The 27,462-nt window shown below is 41.1% G+C and overlaps 1 protein-coding gene across 1 annotated transcript in view; it reads right to left on the bottom strand.

Moving 5' to 3' along the window:
* ell (elongation factor RNA polymerase II) overlaps positions 1-27,462 on the bottom strand; it is a 36,832-nt gene that overhangs the window by 7,723 nt on the left and 1,647 nt on the right. The window contains exons 2-6 of the mRNA XM_082525422.1: positions 12,662-12,706; positions 3,502-3,623; positions 2,030-2,193; positions 780-1,030; positions 568-692 (exon numbers count right to left, since the gene is read on the bottom strand). Of these exons, the coding sequence (XP_082381548.1) occupies positions 568-692; positions 780-1,030; positions 2,030-2,193; positions 3,502-3,623; positions 12,662-12,706 (707 nt within the window). The remainder of the gene's footprint in view (positions 1-567; positions 693-779; positions 1,031-2,029; positions 2,194-3,501; positions 3,624-12,661; positions 12,707-27,462) is intronic.

Below are 27,462 nucleotides of genomic sequence, written 5' to 3'. Positions count from 1 at the left end.
ATAGCCGGTCGGACGCTCGCTCCCTCGCTGGCTTGCTTTTCCTCGGCGTTCCAGACCATGAGAAACCAGATTTTTCCACCGGGACGGAAGCCAGCAGCTCACGCTGTTAACAAATACAACTCTAAGAGGAAATTCAGTGGAATGCAGAAATCTTCCTGGGGCACAGAGAAAGTCGAGCACATTGATACCTCCCAAAAAAAAAAAAAAAAAATCCTTAAAGAAAATAATTTCAATCCAAAAATATCCTTATACATGCAACGATCACGTCTCATAAACGACACAAGGAAAATATTAAAGAAAAATAAGCATGCATAGATATTAAACATTACTTCTATGCGCCGTAAGACTTTAAACTCATAACCATCACGCTGGCGCTTAACTCCCGCCAGAAATACAAACAAGGTGCTTTTCAAGATTTTTAAGCCACAACACGTGAGATGAAAGTTAAATCTACTGATCTACCAGAAATGCTGCTGTACAAATGAACACTGCTACAGTATCAGAGCCTTCTAACTGCTGGCATGCTATCCCACTGAACACACATATTCATTGTAACTGCTGACATACCTGAACAGAATTCTCTTGAGAAGCTGCTGGTCTCCTTCTGTGTAGCCTGGCCAGTCCTTCTGAATTTCCTTATACAAAAAGTCCTTTAATGTGAAAGTGTTTTCTCTCCCATTCAGGTTTGCAACCTATGAAAGGAGCAGAAATCTCAGGTGAGCCCAGCTACTATCAAAGTATCAGGAAATCTACATGATGGCCAAGAGTGTGTGTGGGACCTGTTGCAGGTGGCTATCCAGGGAGTCTTTGTCTAATGGCGAGAGACCATCCTTCTGCAACCTCAGGATCAGCTCGGGCTTCTTGTAAGGCTTGAGAGCCAGCAGGTGGACGAGGCGCTCTCGGAGCGGCCTGTGCTGAGTTGCGCTCTTCTTCAGCGTACTGCTCGAGATGATGACGGGTCGAGACGTCCTCCGTAAGGGGGCGACATCTGAGAGTCCAGGTGCCGGTTTCCGGATCTGAACCTTCTTACCTGAGAAGAGTTAAAACGCACAGACTGATGTTACACATTTTAACGGATCTTTCAAAGAGCAGTCTTAGGAAAACCGTCTGCAGTTTATTTACGAGTTACGACGAGACGCTCGTCTTATGATGATTTTAATTATAAGGGGTGTTTATTTATCACAAATAAACACAGTGTTAGAAAAATGAGTCATCAGGTTGCTTTTTGGTTGGCAGCCAGTGTATTTTATTTTCTTAAGAACAAAAACTGCAATTTCATCACAGCATCTTTGGACACAGTGGCTGTTAAAGGCTGGGAGAGCTTGCAGATGACTCATAGGTGACGCATTGTGAAATGATCTTAAGTTCAAGTCTGTGTGGCAACACTAAACTTCCAGCAAAAAGCAGTGATCGCCATCTCCCAGTGACACCTTGCTTTCGGATCACCTGGTGAGACCAACAGCCCGTTTGCTTCCTAGCACGCGGACCGAGCGTGCTTGACTCAGAGCCTCATGGTGAACAGGCTCACACTAGATTTCTTTTTTTTTGTAGGCAGTGAGGCAGAGCCGCTGCGGCTTTCTGCTTCGACTGACACTCAGGGCACTGCGGTGCGGCTCTGATACCAAAACAGAGATTCAGGAAGTGGACGTGTTATGTGTGGATGTGCCTGGGGGCATTTCCTCCTCTGTGTGTTTTTAAATTACATTCAAGGAGAAATGGATCAGTGCGTATGAGCCTTTACAGCAAGCACGCATGCTGTTACCGTGAAAGTACACTGCCGTTCAGACACAGGTCACTTTCTGTTAACGCTTCATTCAGATAACCACAGCGAGGAAGCTCAAACACTGGTACAGTGAGAACCCATTCACCAGCAGAGCACGGGCCAAGTGTGGGTGTTTGCAGGGAAATATCGCTTCACACAAACCAAAAGCTCAACACTGGTAGTCTTACTAGTCTGTGTGAGTAGGAGACTCTGAAAATGACAGACCAACAGTTGGTATTCATGTGTCATAGTATCGCGTTTTCTCACCTACGTATCGTCCCCCAGGCTTGATGACGATGGCACTCCTGCTGCGAGTCTCCTCCTCAACCTGGGCCATGCTTTCCTTGGCCTTCTGGTAGGAGTCGTCTGTGGCACATACTGTAATCTTGTCCTGGATCCCACCCAAACAATCCAGCTGAATGCTCCCTTCACTGCCAAAACAAAAAGGAGGTGGTGAGAGAGGAAGACGGAGAATGGACAGAAGTTTGAACTGGAAAAAATCCCATTAGAATCCCTTTTATTGGAGATGGGGAATAAGACACTTGTGATACATTTAAACGAGTCCTACTTTAAAGTATTGCAACAGTGTATTTATAACATTAAGTATTAAAGACTATTTTCACTACTCCACCCCTTCACCGTGCATTCCTGCCCACATGAGAGCCATTAAACCCCCCGGAGGGCACAACTATTATTTTTTCAATTTCCAGCCAACTGTGGGTTCCCACAGTACGACTCACTGCGGCATCAAATCCTATTCTTTCACAGACTTTCCGGCTCCCTTTGATTAGGATTTGGCAGAAAATGAGATGGTGCTAGCACAGTTGATGGAAGCTGAGCTCTGTCATTTGGGTTTTAGACTGCAACTGGAGGTTGACGAGGATCAAGTCGGAGATTCGAATTAACTCCAGCTGACCCACTTTTTAAAAATACTTTGAGAACAATGGGGTCAGAAACTTGACAAGTACAAGATCCTTGTAGTTCCTCATTCTGTTCCTCCATTTCCTTCCTCATCGACGCACACATCTGCCGGCACTAATTTGATTCAGTCACAGTTTGCGGACGTTATGTGTCGAGTCTTTCCCACCTCTACTTGCTGGGATGGGCCCGACCACCCATGATTGAAGTTTAACTGTACTGGAACACCAGATAGCTTAAGTTCTTACCTCAACATTATTTTGCAAGAATATTTTGTTTAATAACTCAATTTTGGGTTAACTCGACAGAACAATGTCGTCACTCAGCTCGCGGCACCTTTTCATATTTAACTGGAAAAAGATGAAGAACGATTGAACCATTTACCAAAGTTCATAAAAGTCACAGCGTCCCGGAGCCGAAGCCCCGATTGTCTTCATCTATGCTGCCTGTAAGGTGGTGAATTGAGAGACCTGATGATTGGCCTCAGGTCCCGAGTTCAACAGTATTTCCAAGCAACAGTCTGCCTGAAAATACTCATTAGATAATTGAAGTCCAAAGACTGCTGACTATTTACACATGGTTTAAATATGTTGACAGAACATGACATTACATCTTGTGTTTTTATGGAGTGTTCCTAGTGCCAGTCCCAAGCCCGGATATGTGGGAGGGCTGTGTCAGGAAGGGCATCAAATCAAACATGCGGATTCATCTGCTGTTGGAGGACTGACTCCTTGGGTAATACACGAGCGACCGTAGGCACCTTCGTGTATTTACATAAGAGAAATTAATAAGAAAGCACTGCTTGTGTTTGCGCTCTTCACCTGGTGATGTACTGCTGGATGCAGTCGAAGCTGCCCTGCGGGTTATCTCTGCCCACATTCGACAGGTAGAAAGTAAAAGTTTGGAGTTCGCTTGAATTTTCTGAGCGTGGTATTGAAATTTTCTGTTGAAGACAAAAACAAAACAAACGATACATTAACTCAGCATGAAAGTAAAAAATGGATTTCACAAAGGTCTGATGCATATTACAAACACGTTTAACATTCTTTCCAGACACTTTTCCTGTATGTTGTTTGCATTGCTGTAAACAGGATGTCACTGTGGTACATAATATTTAAGAAAAAAAAAAAAGCTTATAAAGCTCCAGGGGTTTTCTGCTCATTTAAAAACCACGCAAAATGCATGTAAATCTACCACCTTGTGTTTCTACGGCATTCATTCACAACTACAGAGTGTTTTAATTGTTGTCCAAACGCACCACTAAAATATGTTAGCAGAACAACTATGGTAGGTATTTCTGCAGTCTGTGGCTTTGGATGTAGTTGCAGTGCGCACATACTACTCTGCCCCCACAAAAAAACCCTCCTCCAGCACTACAGGTGTTGGTTATAAAAGACTGAGGTGAACGTAGAATTAACCACCGTCATCTGGCTAATAAGCCTCTTATCATAAAGCAAAGCTTCTGGATACTTTGGTTAAGTAGAGGAAATAGTTTTAGAAGAGAGCCGAGATTCAGATGTTGCGTTTTTCCTTTAAAGTAGATAGAGCAAAACTACAATAGTGCCCAGTGTGAATACAGCTGACATTTTAATGCAGTGGAAAGACACAGGCTGGTAATCATCTTAAAGGGCAATGTGTAGAGTGAGCGGAGAAAGCACGGGGCGACACCCAAACCTTGGCTGACACACTTCTGATTCACCTCAAAATGATTTTATTATGCTGTGAATTCAACAGTGAATTGATTCGTCGCGTAAAGAAACTTCTTCACTAAAGGAGCGCGAGCGGAGGCAGAGGTTTGTGTTTTAAGCACATCTGACCAAATTCAAGTGGTGTCACCGCCAAGGACTGTGCATCACACTGAGCCAGTGCGACAAAAGGCTGACGTTACATATTTGGTGGTTTTGGACACCTAGCAGAGGTCCTCTTGATTGGTGAGCAGGTTACTGCTGGTGACCCAGCCTCGATCCGAGGCTCTGCCTGTGACTCACAGGCTCCTTAATCAGTGCTGGAAGTCACATGCAGGCGGCTAAACCGTTTTACCAAAGACAGAAAGTGTGGAGGCTGCAGGTGACACAATCACCTGTATTTTCCTACCTCTAAAAACTGTTCCATAACTCTGAAAACAGCTTTGTTAACAAAAGGGAAAATGATCATTTACAAATTATAGCACACTTTTTTTGTTAGTTATCTGCATTAGCCCAGTTAATTAGCAGCAGTAACACTGACCACCCTACTACACTGTACAGCCTGTATTTACAAAGAGAGAGCAGGGACAAGATCAGGTGTAAGAGGAGGGAAACTCAGAAGTTCCTTTCTTATGGAACAAAGTATGACTCAAGTGCACAACAAGATTTATGAAGAGTGAAGTACACCGCCTGCGCTCAGAAAACATCACAACTGTAAGAAAAACACCCATAAAACCAGCCACACCTATCAGCACCATCTGGTGATTGTGCTCACATCCACGTTTGTCCCGTTTAGGAAATCTGGCCCTATATGTACTCAATGTTCTTAGTCCATTTTGTAATGAGCCCCGACCCCATCGCTCGTCTTTACAGATCAACCGGCAGTGTTGCCATTGCAACAGAGACAAATGGACGCAGCCCCATTATGACTCCAGCACCCACATACTTACTTGTACTTGCAATAAAACTCTGGCCTACAGCAAACAGGAAAAATACAGACTATGCAGATAAAAGCAGCTTACTCTAAGATCAGTAAGGGCATTTCTATTGAGCGTTTCATGCTCGAAAATGCTTGCTAGCTTTGATGGCAACACATCTCCAGGCTTTCAGCACATTATAAAACCCGTTACGGCAGTTTAAGAACACGAAATGCACGTGGGAAGAAGATCAACAATGATACAGTGTGTCATGGTGTTGAAAGACACCTACATATCCAGTTTAAACATACTGTACGTGTGTCACGTTTAGTTGAAAGAGCAGCAGATCGATGTGTTGACTGTGAATCCAGATCTAATTAAGAGGCACCGGAGCTGACTGAGAGGCAGGGCACAGGGGAGTGACTCAGTGACTCACGCTGGAGAGGATGAAAGAGTGAGAAGAGGCTCCTCCACACCCAATGGCTCAGGCTCCACGCTAACAAACTGTCGAAACCACCACGTGGACGTAGGGCTGCTCGATTATGGCAAAAATGGTAATCACGATTATTTTCACTGAAACTGAGATCTCGATTATTTGACGATATTTATTTAACCCTTTAAGACCTACTATAGAACCAAGTCCGTCAGAGCTTATATTATTTTTTTACATGTTGTAGTGCCATTTGTGGGAGCATTTCAAGTTGCTATACAACTGTTATAGCCCATATTTTAATAATATGTATACATTAAGTCCATAGTAACTACATTAATTGCAAAAAAGTGCAATAAACTACAAAAAAAAAAATTGAAAATAGAAATATATGTAAAAAAACAAAAACTACTTGGAGAAATTTAAGAGGTTTATCCCTCAAAACTTTAAATACAAAAAAAGTTGCAAAAAATAGTTTACAACAACAGGAAATTTATTTTGAGTGTCTTCATAGTTTTATTTTGGAGATAAAGCAATTTTTATATACTGCAGGAAAAACAAAAAAACAATCCTATGATGCAAATTTGCAAAGAAAACAGCAGGTGCATCAAAATAAACTATTTCCAGCGGTGCAATTTGAGTTCTAAGCATCACAGAAACTATTCAGAAAAGTCAAACATGACCAGTATAGGCTTTTAAGGCCTACAAGTAAAAAAACCTACATTTTCCGCGAAAATGACGTCACTTCCGGTTTCGGGCAGGAAATGGCGGACATGCGATAGTTAGCGGTGACGTCTGTTTCAATGTGCGAAGTGTTATGAACAGCTGATCGGATCGGCAAAGCGTGTTTCTGGAATATTATGTTTTTGTTCCTGCAAGCGCTTTTTATGCAATTTTTGAAAAGCTTTATGTGGAAGGAAACCCTGACCGAGGACAAGCTGATGGCATAAGATGCAAGTACAACTCCTCTGGTTTCATATGCAAAAAAATAATAATTATTGCGCTAGCTTACACGGTTCAGGTTCTACAGGGATTTAAAAATAGTTACACAAAACGGAGCGTGCTGCTCTGACCGGCTTTAAAGGGTTAACAATAACAATGTATTGAATAATGGCTTTAAAAAATTATATAAAATAGTGTGCAACACCACTGAAGTTTTTTTTACCTCTCTTTTCAACCAACAGCAGTCACTCTCCTCTCCAAATAACTTCTGCTTAGCTTTCCGAGCTTCCCTCGGGTCCTCTTAATTAGCGGTCTCCAACCTTTTTTGCGCCACGGACCGGTTTATGCCCGACAATATTTTCACGGACCGGCCTTTAAGGTGTCGCGGATAAATGAGGGAGGGGCTAATAATCGGCTCAGTCATTTTTAATGATCGTTGAAAGCCCAGATCGTAATCGTGATTAAAATTCAATTAATTGAGCAGCCCTACGTGGACACATGAACGAGCACCGCTTCTAAAGAAAGTTATCACTGTTGAGATCAAAACCTGACAAGAAACGCCTCCCACCAAGACCGAGTCTTTGGTAAATCAGATGCACAGGTGACAAAGTGTCTTTGATCACACTGAGCAGGCACGACTAGATATGGATGAATTTCTTTTTTTTTTTTTTTTTTTTTTTTTTTAAATATATGCATTAAGTAGAGCCAACATTTTAATAATACATTAAATAAGTTATGAACTTTTAACACTCGAACTGAAAAATGTGACTGCAGATCCGGTTTGGTCAGAGTACCCAGAGCTCCGGTCTGCATCAAGACTAAGAGGCTAACTGGGTTAAGTTTTATTTGCATGGTTAAAACCTTCCAATTATTAAAGCTTTGAGAGCTTTAGCACAAATCAAAGGAATACAAACAAAGAAACATTTTAAAGAGATTACCCATCACCACCTTGTGGGACCGTCTGATGTTCAACACACAACCAAATTAAGTGCAGTTCTTCGCAGTGTTAAAAAGGATCTGAAAAATTAAATTAAAAAAAAGAAAAAGAAAAAAAAAAGAAGTTTTACAGAGACAGGGATGCAGCAAATTCACCAGTCCCTTTCATTTTTGATCAAGCCAAAACCCCACAAACTTGATATCCACACCTCTTATCAAGGTGAGAAGAGAAGAAAGTCTGTCAGTGTCAAATCTTTGGCTTAGAAAGTATTAATCTATTTATTTTTCTTAAATTGGAGACACCAAGATTAAATGGATGACACTATTGACTTGTTCAGCTTCAAGCCAGCCAGAGAGCTGTCCAAATCCTCTCCAATTGAGCCGACTATGCTTGACTAGAAATCATGGTGCACGGTGGCCGATATCAGGAGCAGAGCAAGAAAGTCATGAAAAACAGTGATTCATGAGGAGAGACACGATGGATCTGGGGGAGGATAAGAAAACAATAATACCCCCGCCCCTGGATCTAATAATTGACCCTCCAAGTCCCTTGTTAGAGGGACAGCAATCAAACCCTGAATGGAAATGTGAAGGGCGAATTCTGCAAATCCACAGTCAGCCCTTACCCTGGGCACACCCACGAAAGCAATACAACAATGAAATCTGGAAACATGAGCCAGTCCTGCTGCTGATACATGTGCTGATAGTTTACAGTGTGAGGTAGCAGGCTTATCTGTATCCGTTCGACTAAGATATGCATAATGATAATTTTTCCTTGCACTCTGCATCCATAACACAAACAGGCATGGTATTTTTTACACGTGCTGCGGGGGGAGGAGCCAGAAACGCCGCTCATCGAGCAGTTAATGAATCCGTTATGAGAATTTCTGAGTATGTGGGAGAAGCACAACCTGCAGCAAAACGTGTTTTAAAAATAATCTGGGGGCAAAGCTACTGAATGTTTCAGCATTTTCAGATTTAACTGTCCTTCCTGGCTCTAGAAGATCCTGTGGAGGGGCAACTTTGGACATGAGCAATATTAAGCGATGTGTAGTCTTTTATCTATCTTTGCAGCAGTCTGTAATTTCTGCGCATTTTTTAAATAGACAAAATCAAACAAGAACAAGTGATTAAAATTTTTTTAAGCTCAATCTTGATGACTTTGCTTTGTGGGATGATCAGTGTGCAGGAAAAACTCTGGTACTGTACATCCACCACCTCTTCTGAAGAATTCATAAAAAAGGATGTGTGTGTCACTTTTACCAAAATTAGGACAGAATATTTCTGCAGCCAGAATGAAATATGAGGGAGAGACGTCTCATCATCCAGATCAAAGTTTTCCATGTTTTATGCAGCCAGCGTTTGTGTTTTTTGGCCATTTAAAATATGAAACCTGTCTGGAAAATATGTCTCCCATTTCGTTTCTAGCCTTTTGGATTTCCCCCCACTTTTCTAAAAAGTATGTGTGCAAACTCTGTCAGAGCTGAACCAGATGAATGAATCTGAGTGAATGAATATTGGATCTCTTGACAGCCAGGCCATCTGTTCTGTAATTCAGTCACTTTCACACTTGTGACTTGCATTCTCATCTTAACACCAACAGATTTTTTCCCTGAGCAAGCCTGCTGCATCATAACTGCAGCCTGAAACGACCGGCAACAGACAGCAGGACCTTCTACAGAACATGTGACCAAATGTGTGTTAAGTTAAAGACAGGTGGGTAGGTAACGCCTACCATGACGCTTCTTATAAAAACTGCAGCGTCACATTGAATAATCAGCCTGTAAACTGGAGATAAAGCCATCTTTCCACAGCAGACGTGTTCATACACATAAAATAAATGAGCATTAAATGAAAGAGCGCCTGGCTCCATGGTTCTGCAGTGCACCAAAATACTGACAGCAGGCAGGAAAGCTTGCTACAACTCTAAATACAAGGCTATTGTGCATAATGTTATAGCAAGAATATTAGTTCTAAATTTTAAAAACAATGCAACCTGAAATACTAAATACTTGGCTATACTTGAGCTACAGCAGTGGTCCCATCTGCTGCTTTACAGGCGTTTATAAGACTACATACATAAATGATGAATGGGGAGCTTCTGCAGACTCCGGTCTGTTTGTGTACATCAGGAAACAACTCGTGGATACAGTCAAGAAAAACGTCTTGCCCTGAAAATATTTTTAACATATTTAGAGCATTAAACTTCCATAAGGAGACACATATTGGCAGATGTTTTGTTAGCAAGCAGGTTAATATTAAAAAAAAAAAAAAAAGTGTGCTGTTAGAAAGTATACCAGCCACCAATCTATTTAACTTTGTCCATCAGTAGAAATTTAAGTTCTGTAATTCAGTGATGATCGTCCGTTTTATTTTAACCATTTTTCATGTTAAAGTTCAAACATTCATTGTGCCTGCTGAGACCTGCTGATATGGGAACTGTAAAGCTTATGAGGAGGCTGCCTGAGTTTACAACGGAAACAGTAAGACACATTTTAACCACATTTCTCAATACGGTGCCAACCTGTGCCGGAGCTTTTTATATCACGTTCAGTGACCGAAGATAACCTGGTGTCAAAGCCTTTATATAAGCCAACAGCCTGGGGTGCAGACGAGGCAGTGCCAATGAGAGCAAGTGTGTAGGAGGGCAGGATTAAGACAGATGTATGAAGCATCATTATGGATAAAGATGCTAGAAATCTCTGGTTTTGTGGGTATTGTGACCACGCTGGCAGAACAGAAACACCACTTGGGACACAAATGCACTGCTAATAAAACATCTGGGCATGGCAGACACTAAGGTTTCCAAAGTAGAAGAGCAAATAGACAGTATGCATGTCAGACGGGGCAGGCTGACACACGTCAAGCGGGCATGTTGCCTTTAATGGAAGAAGCTGCTTGTGCAGAGTTCATCATTGTCGGACAGTTAGCTGCTGATACAAGGAGCGCTGGCACCACGGTGACATTTTTATATCATGGAAAGGCACAATTAAATTATAGGATTTGAAGGAAAACGTCAGTGCGTTCTGCTTACTTTGTTTACTCCACTGTCCGCTACTCGTTTTGCATTAAGAAAGAAAACTGGGCACTTTGCATGGCACTGCTTGCTGTACCATGCAAACTACACCAATACTGATGCAAAATATTATCAGGATGTCCTAAAAACTCCCTGAAAAGCCTTCAGTTAATCCAAAATGCTGCAGCAAGAGTAGCGACAGGGACTAGAAAGAGAGAGCATACTTCTCCTATATTGGCTTCCATTCATTGGCTCCCTGTTAAATCCAGAATTTAAAATCCTGCTCCTCACATACAAGGTCTTAAATAATCAGGCCCCATCTTATCTTAATGACCTTATAGTACCATATCACCCCATTAGAGCACTTCGCTCTCGCACTGCAGGCTTGTTGTTTCTAGAGTATTTAAAAGTAGAATGGGAAACCAAGCCTTCTGTTTTCAAGTCGTTCTTCTGTGGAACCAGCTTCCAGTTTGGATTCAGGAGACAGACACTAGCTCTACTTTTAAGATTAGGCTTCAAACTTTCCTTTTTGCTACAGCATAGTTAGGGTTGGATCAGGTGAGCCTGAATCTTCCCTTAGTTATGCTGCAATGGGTGTAGGCTGCTGGGGGATTCCAAATTCATTGAGTGATTCTTCTTCAGTCACCTCTCTCACTCACTATGTGTTAGTAGACCTCTCTGCAGTGAATCATACTTTTTATTCATCTCTGTCTCTCTTCCACAGCATGTCTTTTATCCTGTCTTCCTTCTCTCACCTCATCCAGTTGCAGCAGATGGCTGCCCCTCCCTGAGCCTGGTTCTACCAGAGGTTTCTTCCTGTTAAAAAGGAGTTTTTCCTTCCCACTGTTGCCAAGTGCTTGCTCATAATGGGTGACCTGATTGTTGGGGTCTCTGTGTTACTGTAGAGTCTTTACCTTACAACATAAAGCACCTTGAGGCGACTGTTGTTGTGATTTGGTGCTGTGTAAATAAAACTGAATTGAACTATTAAGTAGTTCAATCTGACCATTTTTCAGTTTGGACAAATAAATCTAACAATCTAATAAAATAAAATCAGAAAAGCCTCAACTCTGGTTAAAATAAATACAATTAATTTTTCAAATTTCAAATAAACAAAATTAGATGTGATCACTTTAATAAGTGCACTTTAAACTTTAACTCAGTTACAGTTTGTACTAGAGACAAAATTCAAAAGAGATTTGGAAAGTGGAGATGATCAATCTTAACAGGACATTCGGGGTCCTGTATGATACTTAGATGATAAAACTATCAAACATCATTCGTTAGAATTCCCACTGTGGACAAACACATGACTGACAAAGAGTACACATGAAACACAAGCCTTCCTTTATCTTGCTTTCATAATATGTCTGAATATAGGTATGAAGACAGAGGCAGAGGACATGACGCTGCAAGAGGTTTCTTTTTCTCCCCTACTAATCAGTTTTGTCAGATCACGTTATTTGGAAGGAGAAGCAATAGAAAACAAATTTACGTGACTAACATCACGACAGGGCCAAACGGCTGCCTCAAGTTCTGTGGCAACAGTGCTTTAAGGTCGAGCAGCGCTTACACAGCACATGACACAATGGCAAGGAGTGCATCATTACATTTAACATCTTTTTAACATCTCACACTCACACACAGTGTCATGCTTACAAAGAAACAGCAAACTTGTTGGGTGCGTCACCATTGAAATCATCTTGAAAAATCTGAATTGCGTTATACAATCACCTGCCATTCTGTTAAGTACACCTCACCGTCTTCAGAACGAGGTCCTCTGCCATCGATAAAGCATTTATCACCCAGAGAACTGCCTATTACTGAACCTCTCCGTGCCTAAATGAATCAAATTGCTGCCACGTGGCTGATACCCGCATTAACAAGCAGATGGATAGGTGTACCTAACAAAATGACTGATAAATGTGTAATAAAGACATCTTTTGAAACTGAAAGTGGCAAATACCTGCGATAATTCAACAAGGTCAACTGTAATAAAACTGAGGTGATGATGTAGGTATAGTAGCGTGTTTACGGAGCGGAATACATTCTTACCCCTTGGTTTCCATTAAATCTTATCAATGGCGATGATGACAGGACCTGTGAAAAGAAACAAAAAGATTAATTAACGTCAGCCAAGTTACCACAAACACCTTTTGTTTTTTAATTAACTGCTCATGTATGGATATTAAAACTGTTCAGTGAGGGCAAAAATGTGATTTTGAAACCGTCAGCAGTAGATTAAATGGTAACAAAGTAAAGCCATCATCATTTCCGTCCTTTGTCTTTAGAAAAGATACCAGACACTTTGCTAGCTCCTGTACCTGACCCGGGTGAAATCTGTTTATTCCAGTGTAAATGAACTGTGATAGATGGGGAAGACTGAAAAATCCGCCCAGCGTTGGAGAAGCAGAAGCAGTCACGGGTGTAAATGAGGAAGAACAAGAACAGTAAAAAAAAAAAAAAGCTGCCTGCAATCATGTGGTCACCTTATGGCTCAAGTAGACAAAACAGAAGAGAACTTTTAAAAAGGCATGCTATGTGCCGCAGACCACAAACACGTATGGATTAGTTTTTATGCTGAAGAGTTGATGGTCACATCAAAGGTACTGAAAGCAGTAACGCACGAACACCAGAAATAAACCAGAACAGACCATTTCACACTTTCTAACAAAAAAGACGTGAGCGAGACAACCCATTTAATATCACAAAATTAAAGTGACAAAATTGTGACCTCCCACAAGCAGCAATAAGTTTGTAAACACGGGAAAAGCAGCACAGAACAGAGTTTCCAGAATTATTTCAAGGGAAACTGCATTTCCTCACGAGTCCATTTCTTATAAATTTTAATTCTTTCAGTTTAACGATTCTCAAAAAAGTGGAAAAACAAACAAACAAACATTCCCGGACTTGGGGGATTTAAAAAATAAAAATAAAAATTAATAATAATACTACTACATGTGCATTCTTAAAACAAATCTGGTGCTGACGCTAAGACAAAGCAGGGAGCGGCACAGAAAGCCAAACTTAATCAATCAGCAGTTTGCTTCAACCTAAACTGAACCTTTGACAGTGCCGGTAGCTCCAGATGAAGCCTTTTTGGGGCGTCAGCCTCACAATTACAGGTACTGTGGGTACTGTAAGTACCGTTAAACATTTAAACAGCACTTTGGCTTTTCTGATGCTGCTTTAGTGGATTAAATGTGATCAAGTGAGAGTACTAAAAAGTTCAAGAGAGGGTAAGCCTATTAAAGACACAACATGCTTTGTATTCTTGCCTGATCCTGACCCAGAGATCTAGCACTTGCATATAAAGATAACAGAGTTGCTATTCTGTGTGGTTTCACTTAAATTTCATTTTATTTTTTAATTTCAGGCCTTAATAGTATGGACCACATTTCTAGCATAACGGCCGGTGCAGAACGACTGCACGTCTCTACCCATTATAAGCCTACTGGGAGGAACTCTTGAAGCTTTCTGAACTGAGTGGTTTCTGGCATATTTCTTATGGACAAAGTTGATTGGCTATGCCTCAGACGCTAGTGAGGATGGTCTCTGCCTATCCAACTACCTTTGGAAAAGCCCACAAACTATTCTGATGGTCATCAAACCACATTTTGATATATACCATGGTGACGAACTCATCATGAAGGGTACTGAAAGAGTTCAAATACAAAAAAAACCGGTCTGTATAAAATTGTGGGAAATTTTTTTCCCACCTTAGTAAAAGCTCTCCAATGATTTTATGGTGTTTATGTGTTTATGGTGTCACTAGTTTAAAGGTCTTCTTTAATACTGTAAAATGTTCATTTTGTGGATTTTTTGGTCCTATTTAGAGCTAAACAGCAGACAGATACGTTTTAGCGTATGGTTAACTCTTCTTTGACAAGCCTCTACAGCGAGACCACACAGCTCCATCCTTTACACATCAGATCTAGTTTTAAACTATGACGATTGCAAAATAATCAGCTCGACATTTGAAAATCACCAGTGTGACGTTACTTCAGCTACGAAGATCCTTTATGTGCTACCTGGCTTATATGCCTTTAATGTTAGGCTTGTGACACGCCCATGCATACTCTGACATGTGCCTGAAAAGGTTTACATTACTCCTGCAACGCTCGCTGTCCAATCACAGCACACACACCTGTGCAACGTCCTTAATTCCTTCCAAGAAATGCTGGACCTTTGGAGCAGGTTTAGACAAATGCTACAACCATTAAATTAGTTAATGCACCTTATTAGCTTAACTGTTTTTACACATAAAAATTGGTTGAAAGAACTATTTAAAAATTAATTAATAAATTAATTAAAGGGCATAATCAACTGCAACATTAAACTGTACTGAATCATCCTGAATGACTTAATCGTTCAAATAAAGCCGGGACTTTCTCCATTCATTTCTGTAATCCACTGTAATCCAGATGTCAAACACTATACTCAACTCCCAAGCAACATTTCAACAGCATAAAGGTCCGCCTCCTCTGAGGAAAAAAAAGAAAAGAAAAAAAAAGCTGCAGTTCAATGGAAACAATTGTGAATTCTGGCAAAGGAATTTTCTCCATTTTATGAAGGAAATCTAGACAAGTTGTGCAAATCCTGCCCAAACTCTTCTGCCAGAACTTTGGAGGCTTCAGCTGGTTTTGCTAACTCTCCTGGTGTGTGCGTTTCTAGCTTGTTTACACACACACACACACACACACACACACACACACACACACACACACACACACACACACACACACACACACACACACACACACACACACACACACACACACACACACACACACACACACACACACACACACACACACACACACACCTATCCCTGCTAAAACGATCATCGAGTCTGCTGTAAAGCTGATTTATAATTATTGCTTAATAGCTCAGCTGGGAGTGCTGGACTCAAAGAAACTGTTCTGATGATCCAAAATAGAAGTGTGTTAAATACCTTTTGCCACACCCTTTAATTTCCCTTCCCTTAACCGCAGCCTGTAAGATTCAACGGCGTCTGAAAAACAGCCTGGACACACATTAAGTTGTGATGTGTGGCACCTTCCTGACAGACAGCCATCTGCCATGTTCAGTTCTGCCAAAGAGTTCTTCCTGTTAAAAGGAAGTTTTTCCTTCCCACTGTTGCCAAGTGCTTGCTCATAATGGGTCACCTGATTGTTGGGGTCTCTGCATTACTGTAGGGTCTTTACCTTACAACATAAAGCACCTTGAGGTGACTGTTGTTGTGATTTGATGCTATTTAACTGAACTGTACTGAATGCGGAAAAAGAATGCAGTCTTTCCAGAACTGGTTTCTGGTAACAGCTTTAAAAGCCTAGCTTAACCTCGCTGTGTGTTCACTGTTTACTAATTAAACATAATGCACTGTAAAAAAAGAAAAAAAAGAAAAAGAAAGACTGCTACTTGAAGCAGCAGTGTCTCAGAGACTCTAGTTCTATTATTTGAAGTTAAAGACTTTGTTGCGGAACAAAGGGAATGAAGCGAAGTAATCCTGGCAAAGCAACTCTGCTTAAACTCAAAAGAAATTGCAGGGCAGCAGAAAGGAGATGGAGGAAAAATAAAAATAATATCAACCATCAAATATTTTCCGAGCAACTTAAAATGTACAATAATACATTAAGGAAGTCAAGAAATTCATACTTCGCCAAAATAATCAGTATTAACAAAAATAATCCCAAGGTCCTCTTTTCCACCATAGATCATTTATTTAACCCTGATTTTAAAAGCTCCAAAAGAACCCCCACAGACTCGCTCTGTGAGCAGTTTGCAGACCACTTCAGGGGAAAGATCAGCGCCATCAGATCTGATATTTTATCTAATCGCGATATGATTGTAAACACATCTGAGGGCTCGATTGTACCTGAGGAGACACTGGACAGCTTTGTCCTGGTTAATGCTGAGAACTTTCAGAAGGTTTTCTCCACAGTGAGATCCACCACATGTCTTTTAGATCCAATTCCTTCTTCACGCTTTAAAACACTTTATGGATTTTTTGAGGCTGAGCTTTTATACATGATGAATTGCCCTCTTCAGTTGGGTGTCTTCCCTGCTGCCTTTAAAACGGCGGTGGTGAGGCCCCTTCTGAAGAAGAGCAATTTGGATTGTAATGATTTTAATAACTACAGACCTGTATCCAACTTACCATTTTTAAGTAAAGTCTTAGAAAAACTTGTTTTTACTCAGATTACTGATTTTCTCAATGATAGACAGATCCTGGAGATATTCCAGTCTGGATTTAGGGAGAACCACAGCACAGAGACTGCTCTCCTAAAGGTTTTAAATGATCTTAGATGTAACTGGGACGCCCAAAAGCTCTCAGTCCTGGTGCTACTGGATCTAAGCGCAGCCTTTGATACAGTAGACCACGCTATTCTTTTAAACAGACTAAAACACATGGTGGGCCTCTCTGGTGCTGTACACAACTGGTTCACTTCCTATCTCTCTGACAGATCTTTTATGGTGAGTATGGATACATGCTCCTCTAAGATCCATAAAATGACATGTGGTGTGCCTCAAGGGTCGGTTCTAGGCCCTGTACTTTTTAATTTGTATATGTTGCCTCTCGGCAGTGTCATCAGGAGGCATGGAGTGAACTTCCACAGTTACGCTGATGACACGCAGCTGTACATCTCCGTGTCTCCTGATGACACCAGACCAATGGATGCCCTTTTTAACTGTATCTTGGATATAAGATCTTGGATGGCAGAAAACTTTTTACAGCTTAACCAGGACAAAACTGAAGTTTTAATTGTCGGTCCTGAGGCTCAGAGAGAGAAACTCTTGTCTAAATTAGAGGCATTTTCACTATGTCCTTCGCTACAAGTGAAAAACCTGGGTGTTATTTTTGACTCTGAGCTTGGTTTTATCCCACATGTTAAACATGTAACCAAAATTGGATTTTATCATCTAAAAAATATAGCCAGAGTCCGCCCTATTCTCTCTCGGGCCAACACGGAGATGCTGATGCATGCTTTTATTACCAGTCGCATTGATTACTGTAATGCCCTGCTCTCTGGTCTTCCTAAGAAGAATATTTCAACTTTACAACTCTTGCAAAACTCGGCAGCTCGTGTGCTGACGAAGACCAGAGGGCGGGCCCACATTACACCGGTTTTAGAATCGCTGCACTGGCTCCCCGTGTGTTTCAGGATCGATTTTAAAGTTCTTTTATTGGTTTTTAAATGTCTTAATGGTCTTGGGCCTTCTTATCTCTCAGATCTGCTTTTACCATACGAACCCTCGCGGACCCTGAGGTCCTCTGGTACTGGCCTTTTGATTGTCCCTAAAGTCAGGACACATACTCACGGAGAGGCAGCGTTTCAGTGGTATGGTCCTCGTCTGTGGAACAGCCTGCCGGAGGAGCTCAGGGCCGCAGAGAACGTACATGTTTTTAAGAACAGGCTCAAGACCCACCTTTTTAATTTAGCTTTTACTTAGCGTTTATTTATTTTTTATGCTTATTTATTCTATCCTGTTATTCTATTATTAATTTAGGATTTACCTAATATTTCTTGATTTTATTCTTATTCATTTTTTAATCTTCTTACTCTATTTATATTTATATTGTATCCTGTTCTTATTTATTTTATCATTTTACCCTGTATACATCGTATTGCGTCATATCTCCAGTGTTTCCTCGGAGGGCGCTCTCTGCACCGGGGCTGTTATTGACCGTGGCTGCTGGGTCTCTGGGGTCCTCTCAGCCTGGTTGGGGGGCTCCTTTGCCTCCCTCCGGCTGTGTGCCCAGCCCGGAGGCTGCGGTCTGTGACCGGCTCCCGGTGCAGACGGCTCTCTGTTATGTTTCCTCACTTGGCTCATGCGAGCCCAGCCCAATTTTTACTCTTTAAGTGTGCGCGTGTGTGTATGTGTGTGTGGGTGGGGGTATATATGTGTATTGAGAGTGTGGGGAGTGAGTTGGAGGGTGGGGTGGGCTGCTTTTAACTATGTAAAGCACTTTGTGCTACATTTTTTCTGTATGAAAAGTGCTTTATAAATAAAGATTGATTGATTGATTATACTGTACTAAACTCATAATATTAGAAACCAAAAGAAAGGAAGAAGAGAGGGGGAAAAAAAGAAAATAAAAAAGCACAGCCTATCCGGGGACACCACACCTTTCATGGAGCCAGGCTCCCCGGTCTCCCCCCTGCAATGTTTAACGCAGCACCAGTTTTAGCACCCTATGCCCTCCCCCTCCCAGCAATGCTAACATACTGCTACCCTCAGCCTGTTCGTTTGAATGGGCTGCTGACATGTCACTATTCTCTGGGACCTGAGCCCAGAACGTTCCACAGAGCTAACCTTGGGGACACAGTACAGCTCCTGGCCTCAGACTGAGCATGCGGATGTCCCCACACAGTGCCTACTAGCAAGGAAATGAGGACCAGCAGGGACTTGGTGCCAAAGAGCTAATGAAGAAACTAAAAATCTAAAAATCTGTCAAAATGAAAGCTTAACTTCTGAGTGCTTATTTTCCCCCTATAGTATTAAAAAAAAAAAAAAAGCTAATGATGATTTAAAACTTGATTTTCAAAAAGAATGTAGAACGAGTCCTTTTCAACTGTAACGTACGATTGATGGCCAGCTTTGAAGCGACATCCACATCCACAACACAAACACAATACATCGCTAACGGAGTGCTACTTCACATTACCGCCGCTTCTGTTTTGGACGTGCAGAGAAGCAGAACACGGACTAACTTTTGCCTGTCTTCACACCTCATCAGTCACTGCAGAAAAGTGTTCAAATCTAACCACATGTGCTCATTTCTAAAGAAAGAGGAGGGGGAGGAGGTCAAACGCTTTTTATGTTATAACCTCAACTGGGGCACACCTGATTTTAGTACAGCTCCGTTTTGCACTGCATCAGAGTATTACTCAGTCAGAATGGAGTCTCTCATACATTATGCAATGTTTACATCCAACAGTTAGGGAGTATCAGACACTATGTGAAAAACAATTCATGAAAAACATCTTTTCAAATCTGATTTCCAAACATTAGATCAAGTAATTGCAAATTAAGAGTTGGGGTAAAGAAGGCTTAGCTCCTTTTATTGACGCCACAGCTTTTGACTGCATTAGACATCCTCAGAAGTTATCCAATTTGTCAATGATCAGTTCAGATATTTATTCAGTGAGAAGTCCTCAGCATGCTTATAATTTGCAATTGTCCTCCTTAAAAGGAAAAACAACAGTAAATCCTGACCTGAGCTTTTAAGATCTTGTTAGTGAGATTTTGGTATTTCCTAATCAAACCTTGCTCAGAGTTACCAAACATTTCATTAAACACATCATTAGCCTGCTTGGCCACAATCTTTTTAAAAGCTTAATAACAAAAATCTAAAGGGGTTCCTGACTATTAATGTGACAGGGTCAAAAACTAGATGGCACACAGGAAATTACCACTCAGATTAACGCAGAAACTATGTGAATTTGATTAGTTACACAAGTGCAACTCTCCAACAATGCAGACTGCAGGGGAAGTAAAGGCATGTCTTTGTTTGGTTGTGAATGTGCACAGGAATAGCCAGGACTAAATCCCCATGGGTAGGACTGCAGTCAGGTGTTTAGTTGCATCACTGTCACACTTTTAAGGTGCTCCACCTGTCTAGGATTTCAGAGGTGGAAAGAGCACTATGTGCCATGTACTCTGCAGGGGTAAACTGGTACTGGGTGTTCCTAGTCATAATACGAAGTGTGCGTGCATTTCTGCAGTGCTTCTTTTGCGTGTCTAAACCCTGAAAATAGACGTGGCAGCACAATAGCACACACGTATAATTGGGCTAACTCTGTGTTCCATTTACTGTAAGATCTTCACCTCTAGAAGGAAACCCTTTGAAGGGTTTTAAGTTTTCCATCTTTTGATTCAGAGCTTCTTTTGATCGCGTGCTTGAATTGAAGCATTACTTTAGCCCTGCAACAAAGAAATGGTGCACACATAATCTGCACATGGCATCTGACAGGTTTTTTTTTTTTTTTTTTTTTAAAACATACGCTTATGGCACAACAATTTAAAAACAAAACAAAACACAAGACTACGCCTTGTGTCACCCTAAGCTTTTATTCTCTGTTTAATTACTACATGCATGTAAAACTTGAGTATAAAAACAGAAAGCAGTCTCATTACAAAGAGAGACATTTCTCTGAAAACTGAAGTGAGCAAAACAAACTAAACTCATTTAAGATCTTAATAGAAGTTCTTCAAATAGTCTTCTTCTTCTAAGGCCTTGACAAAAGTGATGTGAAAGTGGAGACTCAGCAGGCATTCAGAGGCTCCAGAAGAGCAAAAACAAGCAAATGGGCAAAACAGTAAGTTTACCAATTATGCAGAAAATGTTTCATTTGTCATTATAAACCTTTTACACACTTAAGACCATTAAGCTGGGCTGAATTCCCTGGACTGATAACTAAGATTTGATTTTTTTATTTTTTTTTTATTTTTTTAAATAAACAGGATCATTAGTAGTAGCTGGACTTTTTAATTAGTGCAACAATATGAACACTCAGGTTGTGCTGAAGACTGGTCGCCGCATCTCACACCATGTTGATACAGCCAGCAACAAACCACATGTTAGATTTTTTTAAATACTGAGATTACTAGTGTAGCAATAAGAGAGCTTCCTGCAGTAAGTTAATGAAATCTTATGATAATAGTGTTGCAAATTGAACACTATGAAATATGGAACCAACGGTGATTATAGTACCAGTGTGCAGGGAGTTCAGAGAACAGGTCTACAAAAATTAAAATGGTAAAAACGTGGTAATTCTCACGTTTAAGGTCATCGCCTCTGGCATTTCCTGACAGTTTTCCAGCCTGGGTGATATTTTTAGATCCCTGGAAATCCCTTTATGACCACTTGGGCTGTGACCTCTATTTCACCACGAACTTCAACTTCTCTTTCACACTGACCTGAATTTGTACAATGGATCATTACTGGTGATGAGAGGCGGGCTTCCAGCTTTGTTTGAGAAGTTTTACAATTTCCAAGCAGGAATCCAGGGATTAATGCAGATGCGCAGTTTTGAGGGGATCTCATAGAACTCCAAACAGACAGCTATACAAATCACCATGGTTCCGCAATACTTCACTTAGAAAATGCACAGCTGTACACTCACTGGACACTTTATTTGGTATACCTTGCAAATACTAGCTTGTACCGTGTTTTATGTTGAGACAGGCCTTTGTGGCAGAGATTCAACCATACTCAGACCAGCCCATCTGGCACCAGCAACCATGTTCACAGTCACTTAAATCACATTTCCACCCATTTGGATCCAATCAATTAATCTATTATTTGTCAAAATTGCCCGTACACGTTGCGTGTTACGCGTAGGACTCAGGTAGTATTATGCTTAACACGTAGTACACCCAGTTTGAACTTCAGCACACTATCTTGACCACATCTGTGTGCAGTACATTCAATACATGTTTTTAATAATGCTGCATCATTGGTGAAGAGTAAAAACAGCTGGACAACCCTCCGTACAGCTTTGTGACAACTTAACCACTGCCATGCAAACCACATTTGCACTGTTCTTCGTTTCCTGGCTTTTAAAAGTAATCTGTCCGTGATCTTACAGTAATATATTGAGTTTGGGAAGTAGCAATGATGGTGGGAGGTAGCTCAGAGCTACTTATTTAAATTTAAAAAAAAAAAAAAAAAAAAAAAAAAGTGTAAGAAATGAATGTACCTCATTTGTGCAACCGACCTGTGAACTGTGCAGTAGGGGTGCAACGATACACAAAATTCACGGTACGGTTCAATATTTTGGTGTCATGGTTCGATATTTTTTCGATACAAAAAAAAAAAATGTTTATGCCTTTTTAATTTGTCATTTATTAAAATTATAAATATATATTTTAACTCAAAAGTACAGTTTCTAAATTTAATGTTGCTGAAACAACAAAATAAAAAAATAAATCTATCTGACCGAGAAATCACTCATCTTTAGAAAAGAGTTTATTACAGAGAAATGGCTCTTTCCAAAATAAAAGCTATACTATACGCTTCTTCTGGGCTATATACTCAGCAGCATATTAAACATATTAGGTCCCCATAAGGAGAATCATGTGCTTGTTGTTTTTGTCTGCTTCCACTTGTCTTTTGCACTAGGATGATGTCGGCGTAAATGTGCAGTGATATTCGTTGTGTTCCCACTAGTGCTGTCAGCGTTAATCTCGTTAAAATTACATTAACGCCATAACGTGGCAAATCTCCTTTAACGAGTTACCGCGGATTGCCCCGTGCGTGGGGCTGGACGGCGTCAACATGTTAACAAGCTAAGTGCGCTAACGCACTAGTTCCCACCAATTGAGCATTGCGTGGCACATCCGACATACTGTTTTACTTTTGTCCATGACGTGCTTACCATCAGGGTCATGCTTCACATGAAAACCAAGATCGTTCCAAACGCCAGATCTGAATTAGGGTGGGGGAGGTACAGTTTCAGGTAGCGTTGAGGCAGCTTAGCTTCTGTCTTGCTAGCTTGCGCTCCACTCAGTGGATCTGCACTCGACAGTGCAGCCTAGGCAGAGTAGTCGAACGCAGATCCACTGAGCGCTCAACACAGACAGCATCGTCAGAAGAAAAGTTGATAAAATAAATAAAAAAATTTGTATTGTTCAATACATATGCGTACCGAACCGAAAGCACTGTATCGAACGGTTCAATATCGATACGAGTATTGTTGCACCCCTACTGTGAAGCCTGTTAATTTTAATCTGTGTGACCTGATCTTTGAGCTAGCACATGCAAAGTGTAATCACTGTCCAGTGTATGTAGTTGAGCTACATTGACACCCTACAGATGGAAAAATTCAGTTTTCTTACTCCAACAGCATCGGAGGTCCAACACGAGAATAATTATTGTGTGTGTTCCAACCTGCTTTCTGAGGTAGAAACACACACAAGGATAGACGTGAACATAAAAGAGGAATCTCCTTTCAAACTCAGTCTTTTCAAATGTGGAAAAGCCTGCATTGAATTGGCAGATATTTCTTCAAGGTCCAGCCTAATTCAGGTTTTCTGAATTGATGAAGCAGTCTTTCATGTATTACGTCTGGGCATTTATTCTTTATCGCTACAACCCACTGAGCGAAGTAACACCTTTAAAAACGAAGGTTATGTGTGAATAAAACTCAAATGTGCATATAATTTGTTCTGGCGCCACAGTCACACTACTCATTTGTGCCTATTTTAAGCATTTATGATGCTCCACGTATGATTAAAAATTAAAAGACCAAACCATGACCCATGCACTGACTGAGCTCTTGGAAAGGACATACCAGGTCATGGAGACATTGTCACTTGTGGTAACCTTGCCACAGGGCACAGGAACACCATGACATTTAGAGTCGTATTTGGCCTTAGTGGTTATGGTCATCTCTTGCAGTGTCCCATGCTCTGCTGAAACTGAGGAGTAAGCATTCCTTAAATAACCGTAGCGCTGGCATTAGCCAACTGGATTCATGCAACAAAATCCCCACCCAGGTTCTGTTACCTCCCCTACCGTTCCCATAAGGTCTGAGACGGGGTTAGGTGGCCAAGCCCCCAGCTTACTTACAACTTCCTTAGATACAAGTGCTTTAATTCAGAATTTGTCACCGTTAAAACTTATGCTCACAGATGAAAAACAACAGAAAGGGTGTCAATTTTTCACCCATGATGGAGAAACTCAAAAGTTCTTTATCTAGAGAAGAAATTTAAGCTCTGGACAACAATTTGAGCAATTCAACAACTTTCTATCCTGACAATTCCGAAGGCAAAACATGCTTTCGGTTACACGTATCAGACAAATGCCACTTTAGGTTATGAAGAACTAGACTTAACGGAGCGCACTCACATCTCATACAACTCTTTATAAAGTTCAGGACTTCAAGCGAATAAAATGTGGAATATACTGCACATAAATCCAGACCATAGATCATCACGGGACTGATGCCAGCACTGATGTTTGTCCTCATGAATACAAAATTCATTCTTTTCCTCTCACTACAACACAAATAACTTGTCAATACCACTGGGACTAGCTACCCCTCACCAGTATTCCTGGTTTAAGTTATTATCATGCCAAATGTTTGTAAAATCTATCATTACCGAACGAAGCTTGGTTCCCTGTGCAGATACTGTGTGAAAGTCTTCAAGTCATTACACCTCATGACAGTGGTGTAAAAGTGAATTAGAAGTGAGTTTGTCTTTAAGACGAAGGTCAATTGGGCATTTCTATTGTCAAAACAGAGGTGTGAGTTGGGTCTGTGTGCATGAGAGAGCACGCACCTGTATGGGGGCTTCTGGACAAAAGGCTGTCTCTTTGATGGATGGACATGTTAAGTTTTAGATCTTTTGAGATAGGAAAAAAACCTAAAACCCCCAAGTACTATTTCAGCACACTAGTCAAGCTGTTTTTTCCTAGTACTGTGCTATAAAAGTCATGCAGACATAATTCAAAACTTATCTGTACTCTCCATAACCTTCAGCTCAGTGATGCCGGGTAGCCTTACTCATTTCCTTGCTTATGTCACAGCTAGTAGGAAGAAAAAAAAAAGCGAGTGAGTCTCTGCTGGCAGTCCCGTAGCAGAAGCTCCAGTTCACCATGTCCTCAGACGTACCAAGAAAACCCCCCAGCTGACAGTCACGTCTCATTCAGCCAGCAGTGCAACAAGACATGCTTTATTAGACTAATACAGCATCTAAATGAACTGAATCAGCTTTCCGTCTGGTCCCGTGTTTTGTATTTTGTTAGCTTACAGAGGAATGTGATCAATAAGCCTTTAAAAATTTCTTGCTCTCCCACAAAGCAAAGCGTGTAGTGACTTCACTATGACACAATTAAGAGTTCACCTCTCTTCCTCTACCAGCTCACCCCAGCAGTTGGGTGCCAGCCAATGTTAGAACAATCAGGAACTCTAAGGGGGGGAAAAGCAACAATGAAGGCAATTTAGGCTCAGGTTTGAGGCAGTGGCATGAGTGATAGGGATGTTTCTGAGAAACAACAGCAGAGATGGACCAAAGGGAGCGTAAACTGCACATAGCTTCAGTCTCAGATGATCCTGTTGATTTCTTTTTATTCAAATGAAGGCAGAGTTCTTATATTTATGACCTAATGAAAACTGATAACAGCCAACCACAGGCAAATAAGAATCCCCAAACTGACGTCAGTCCAACAACTCTCACCACAATTTATGGCATGTGAATGTAGGAAGGCAGGGTCTTCAGTTGAGAAGAGCACCGCTCCTGAGCCCCAGTGTTAGCCTTTGTTTGGATTTCATTCCAGTGCTTTTAAATATGTAAAGCTCTCATTTGTGTAATTAACACAGCAGACACCAACATTACTAACATTATAAGACTGATTATCTTCTTTAGAGGACACACGTGCACACCTATGCAGGACTGTTCTGTGTCACATGGGTGGTTTAATAATCTCTCATCATCTGTCCAATGAACCTGTTGAAGTCATAAAAACAGTGCTTAACTGCCTCTGCAGTCCTGTGCTTATTGGCATATAGCAATCCCAAAACTAAGCAAGAGCTCAGAACCTGCCGACCTCAGAGATGCCGCTCAACACAAAAAGTTTGAATGCGAATCGTGAACCGTTGAGCCCGCCAAGAGTCAACATCCCCACAATGAGGCAGCAAAGTTTCTATCACCTTACTACTCCAAAACCATTCACTTCTCTATATCGTCCACACATCTGATTAGTCAGTAGCACAGTCATTCAAACTGTGAGTAAGGGTTAAGTCAAATAACAGGGAAAGAGGTCAGGATAATCTCACAATGAGCTATACGAGTTTAGCAACACGTCTGCACGTCAGTTCAAGGGCCACTTTCAGGAGAGCATCTTCTGGATTGTGAAACAAGTTTTCAATTCCTCTGACATCCATGTTATCAAAGGAAACTTCCAGCTGACCAATTTCCTGTGTACTCTGAGTCGTTTAATGCAAATTTGAGCCTTTGCAGATTGGATGAGCACTGGGCAGCAGTTTATCCTCAAAGCTCTGCCAGTTCAGTGTTTGGAGCCCATTTCGGGAGGTAGCAACGACCAGCTGCCTCCTAAGGGAATTTCTAGTCCCACAGTTAAGGCAGTGTTACCAAATCAGTAAGCAATGGCACTCTGTGACCTCCCACAGCTCATAGAAAACTGCCATAACGTTCATCTGGCCAACGAACGTACTAGAAGGGCAGCGGTTCTCCCCACTGGTGGGTTATAGAGTCATGTTATTGGGAAAAATACATGTGGAAAATTTATCTTGGTTGTCAAACAGAAGAGTTTGACATCCACCGTGGAACAGGCACAGGACACAGACGGAGCTGTGAGGGGAGCATTTTCTTAGATTAATGGTTTAATTTACTCTGACCGATAAAAAGTTAAAAATCAAATAAATTGCCAGATATTTTCTGGCAGGTTCACCCATCGATAACCATAATAATCAGTTAATTTAGCCTTTCTGCCAAATAAATACCAAGTGTTCCACAGTTTTAACAATTTGCTTGACTAATCTAACATTCATATCTGCAATGAACTCTCACCTTAAAGTTTTGTTTTTCTAACCTGCACCCCTGGGAAATATCAGGAAGGCATGATTAAACGCTAAAGCTTAAGATCTGCGAGATAATAATAAGTTTCTGCCTCCTTCACGAGACTGGAGGCAGATGCCAGATGATGAAAGTTTTCATGGGAAGCAGTCAGGCTGGTAACAGCAGTGGACAATCGGTATGGCACGTTTTCAGCGGGTAACGTAAGAAAGCTCACATGGCATGTGTTTTGATAAAATTGTGGCCAAATGCACTGCTAACAGATCTCTAAATCACAACACCAAAGTCCTAAATGATCATCATTTCCT

Source organism: Aulonocara stuartgranti, assembly GCF_965226115.1.
Source record: "Aulonocara stuartgranti genome assembly, chromosome: 23".
NCBI lineage: Eukaryota > Metazoa > Chordata > Actinopteri > Cichliformes > Cichlidae > Aulonocara > Aulonocara stuartgranti.
This window is presented reverse-complemented; position numbering and strand designations above follow the sequence as displayed.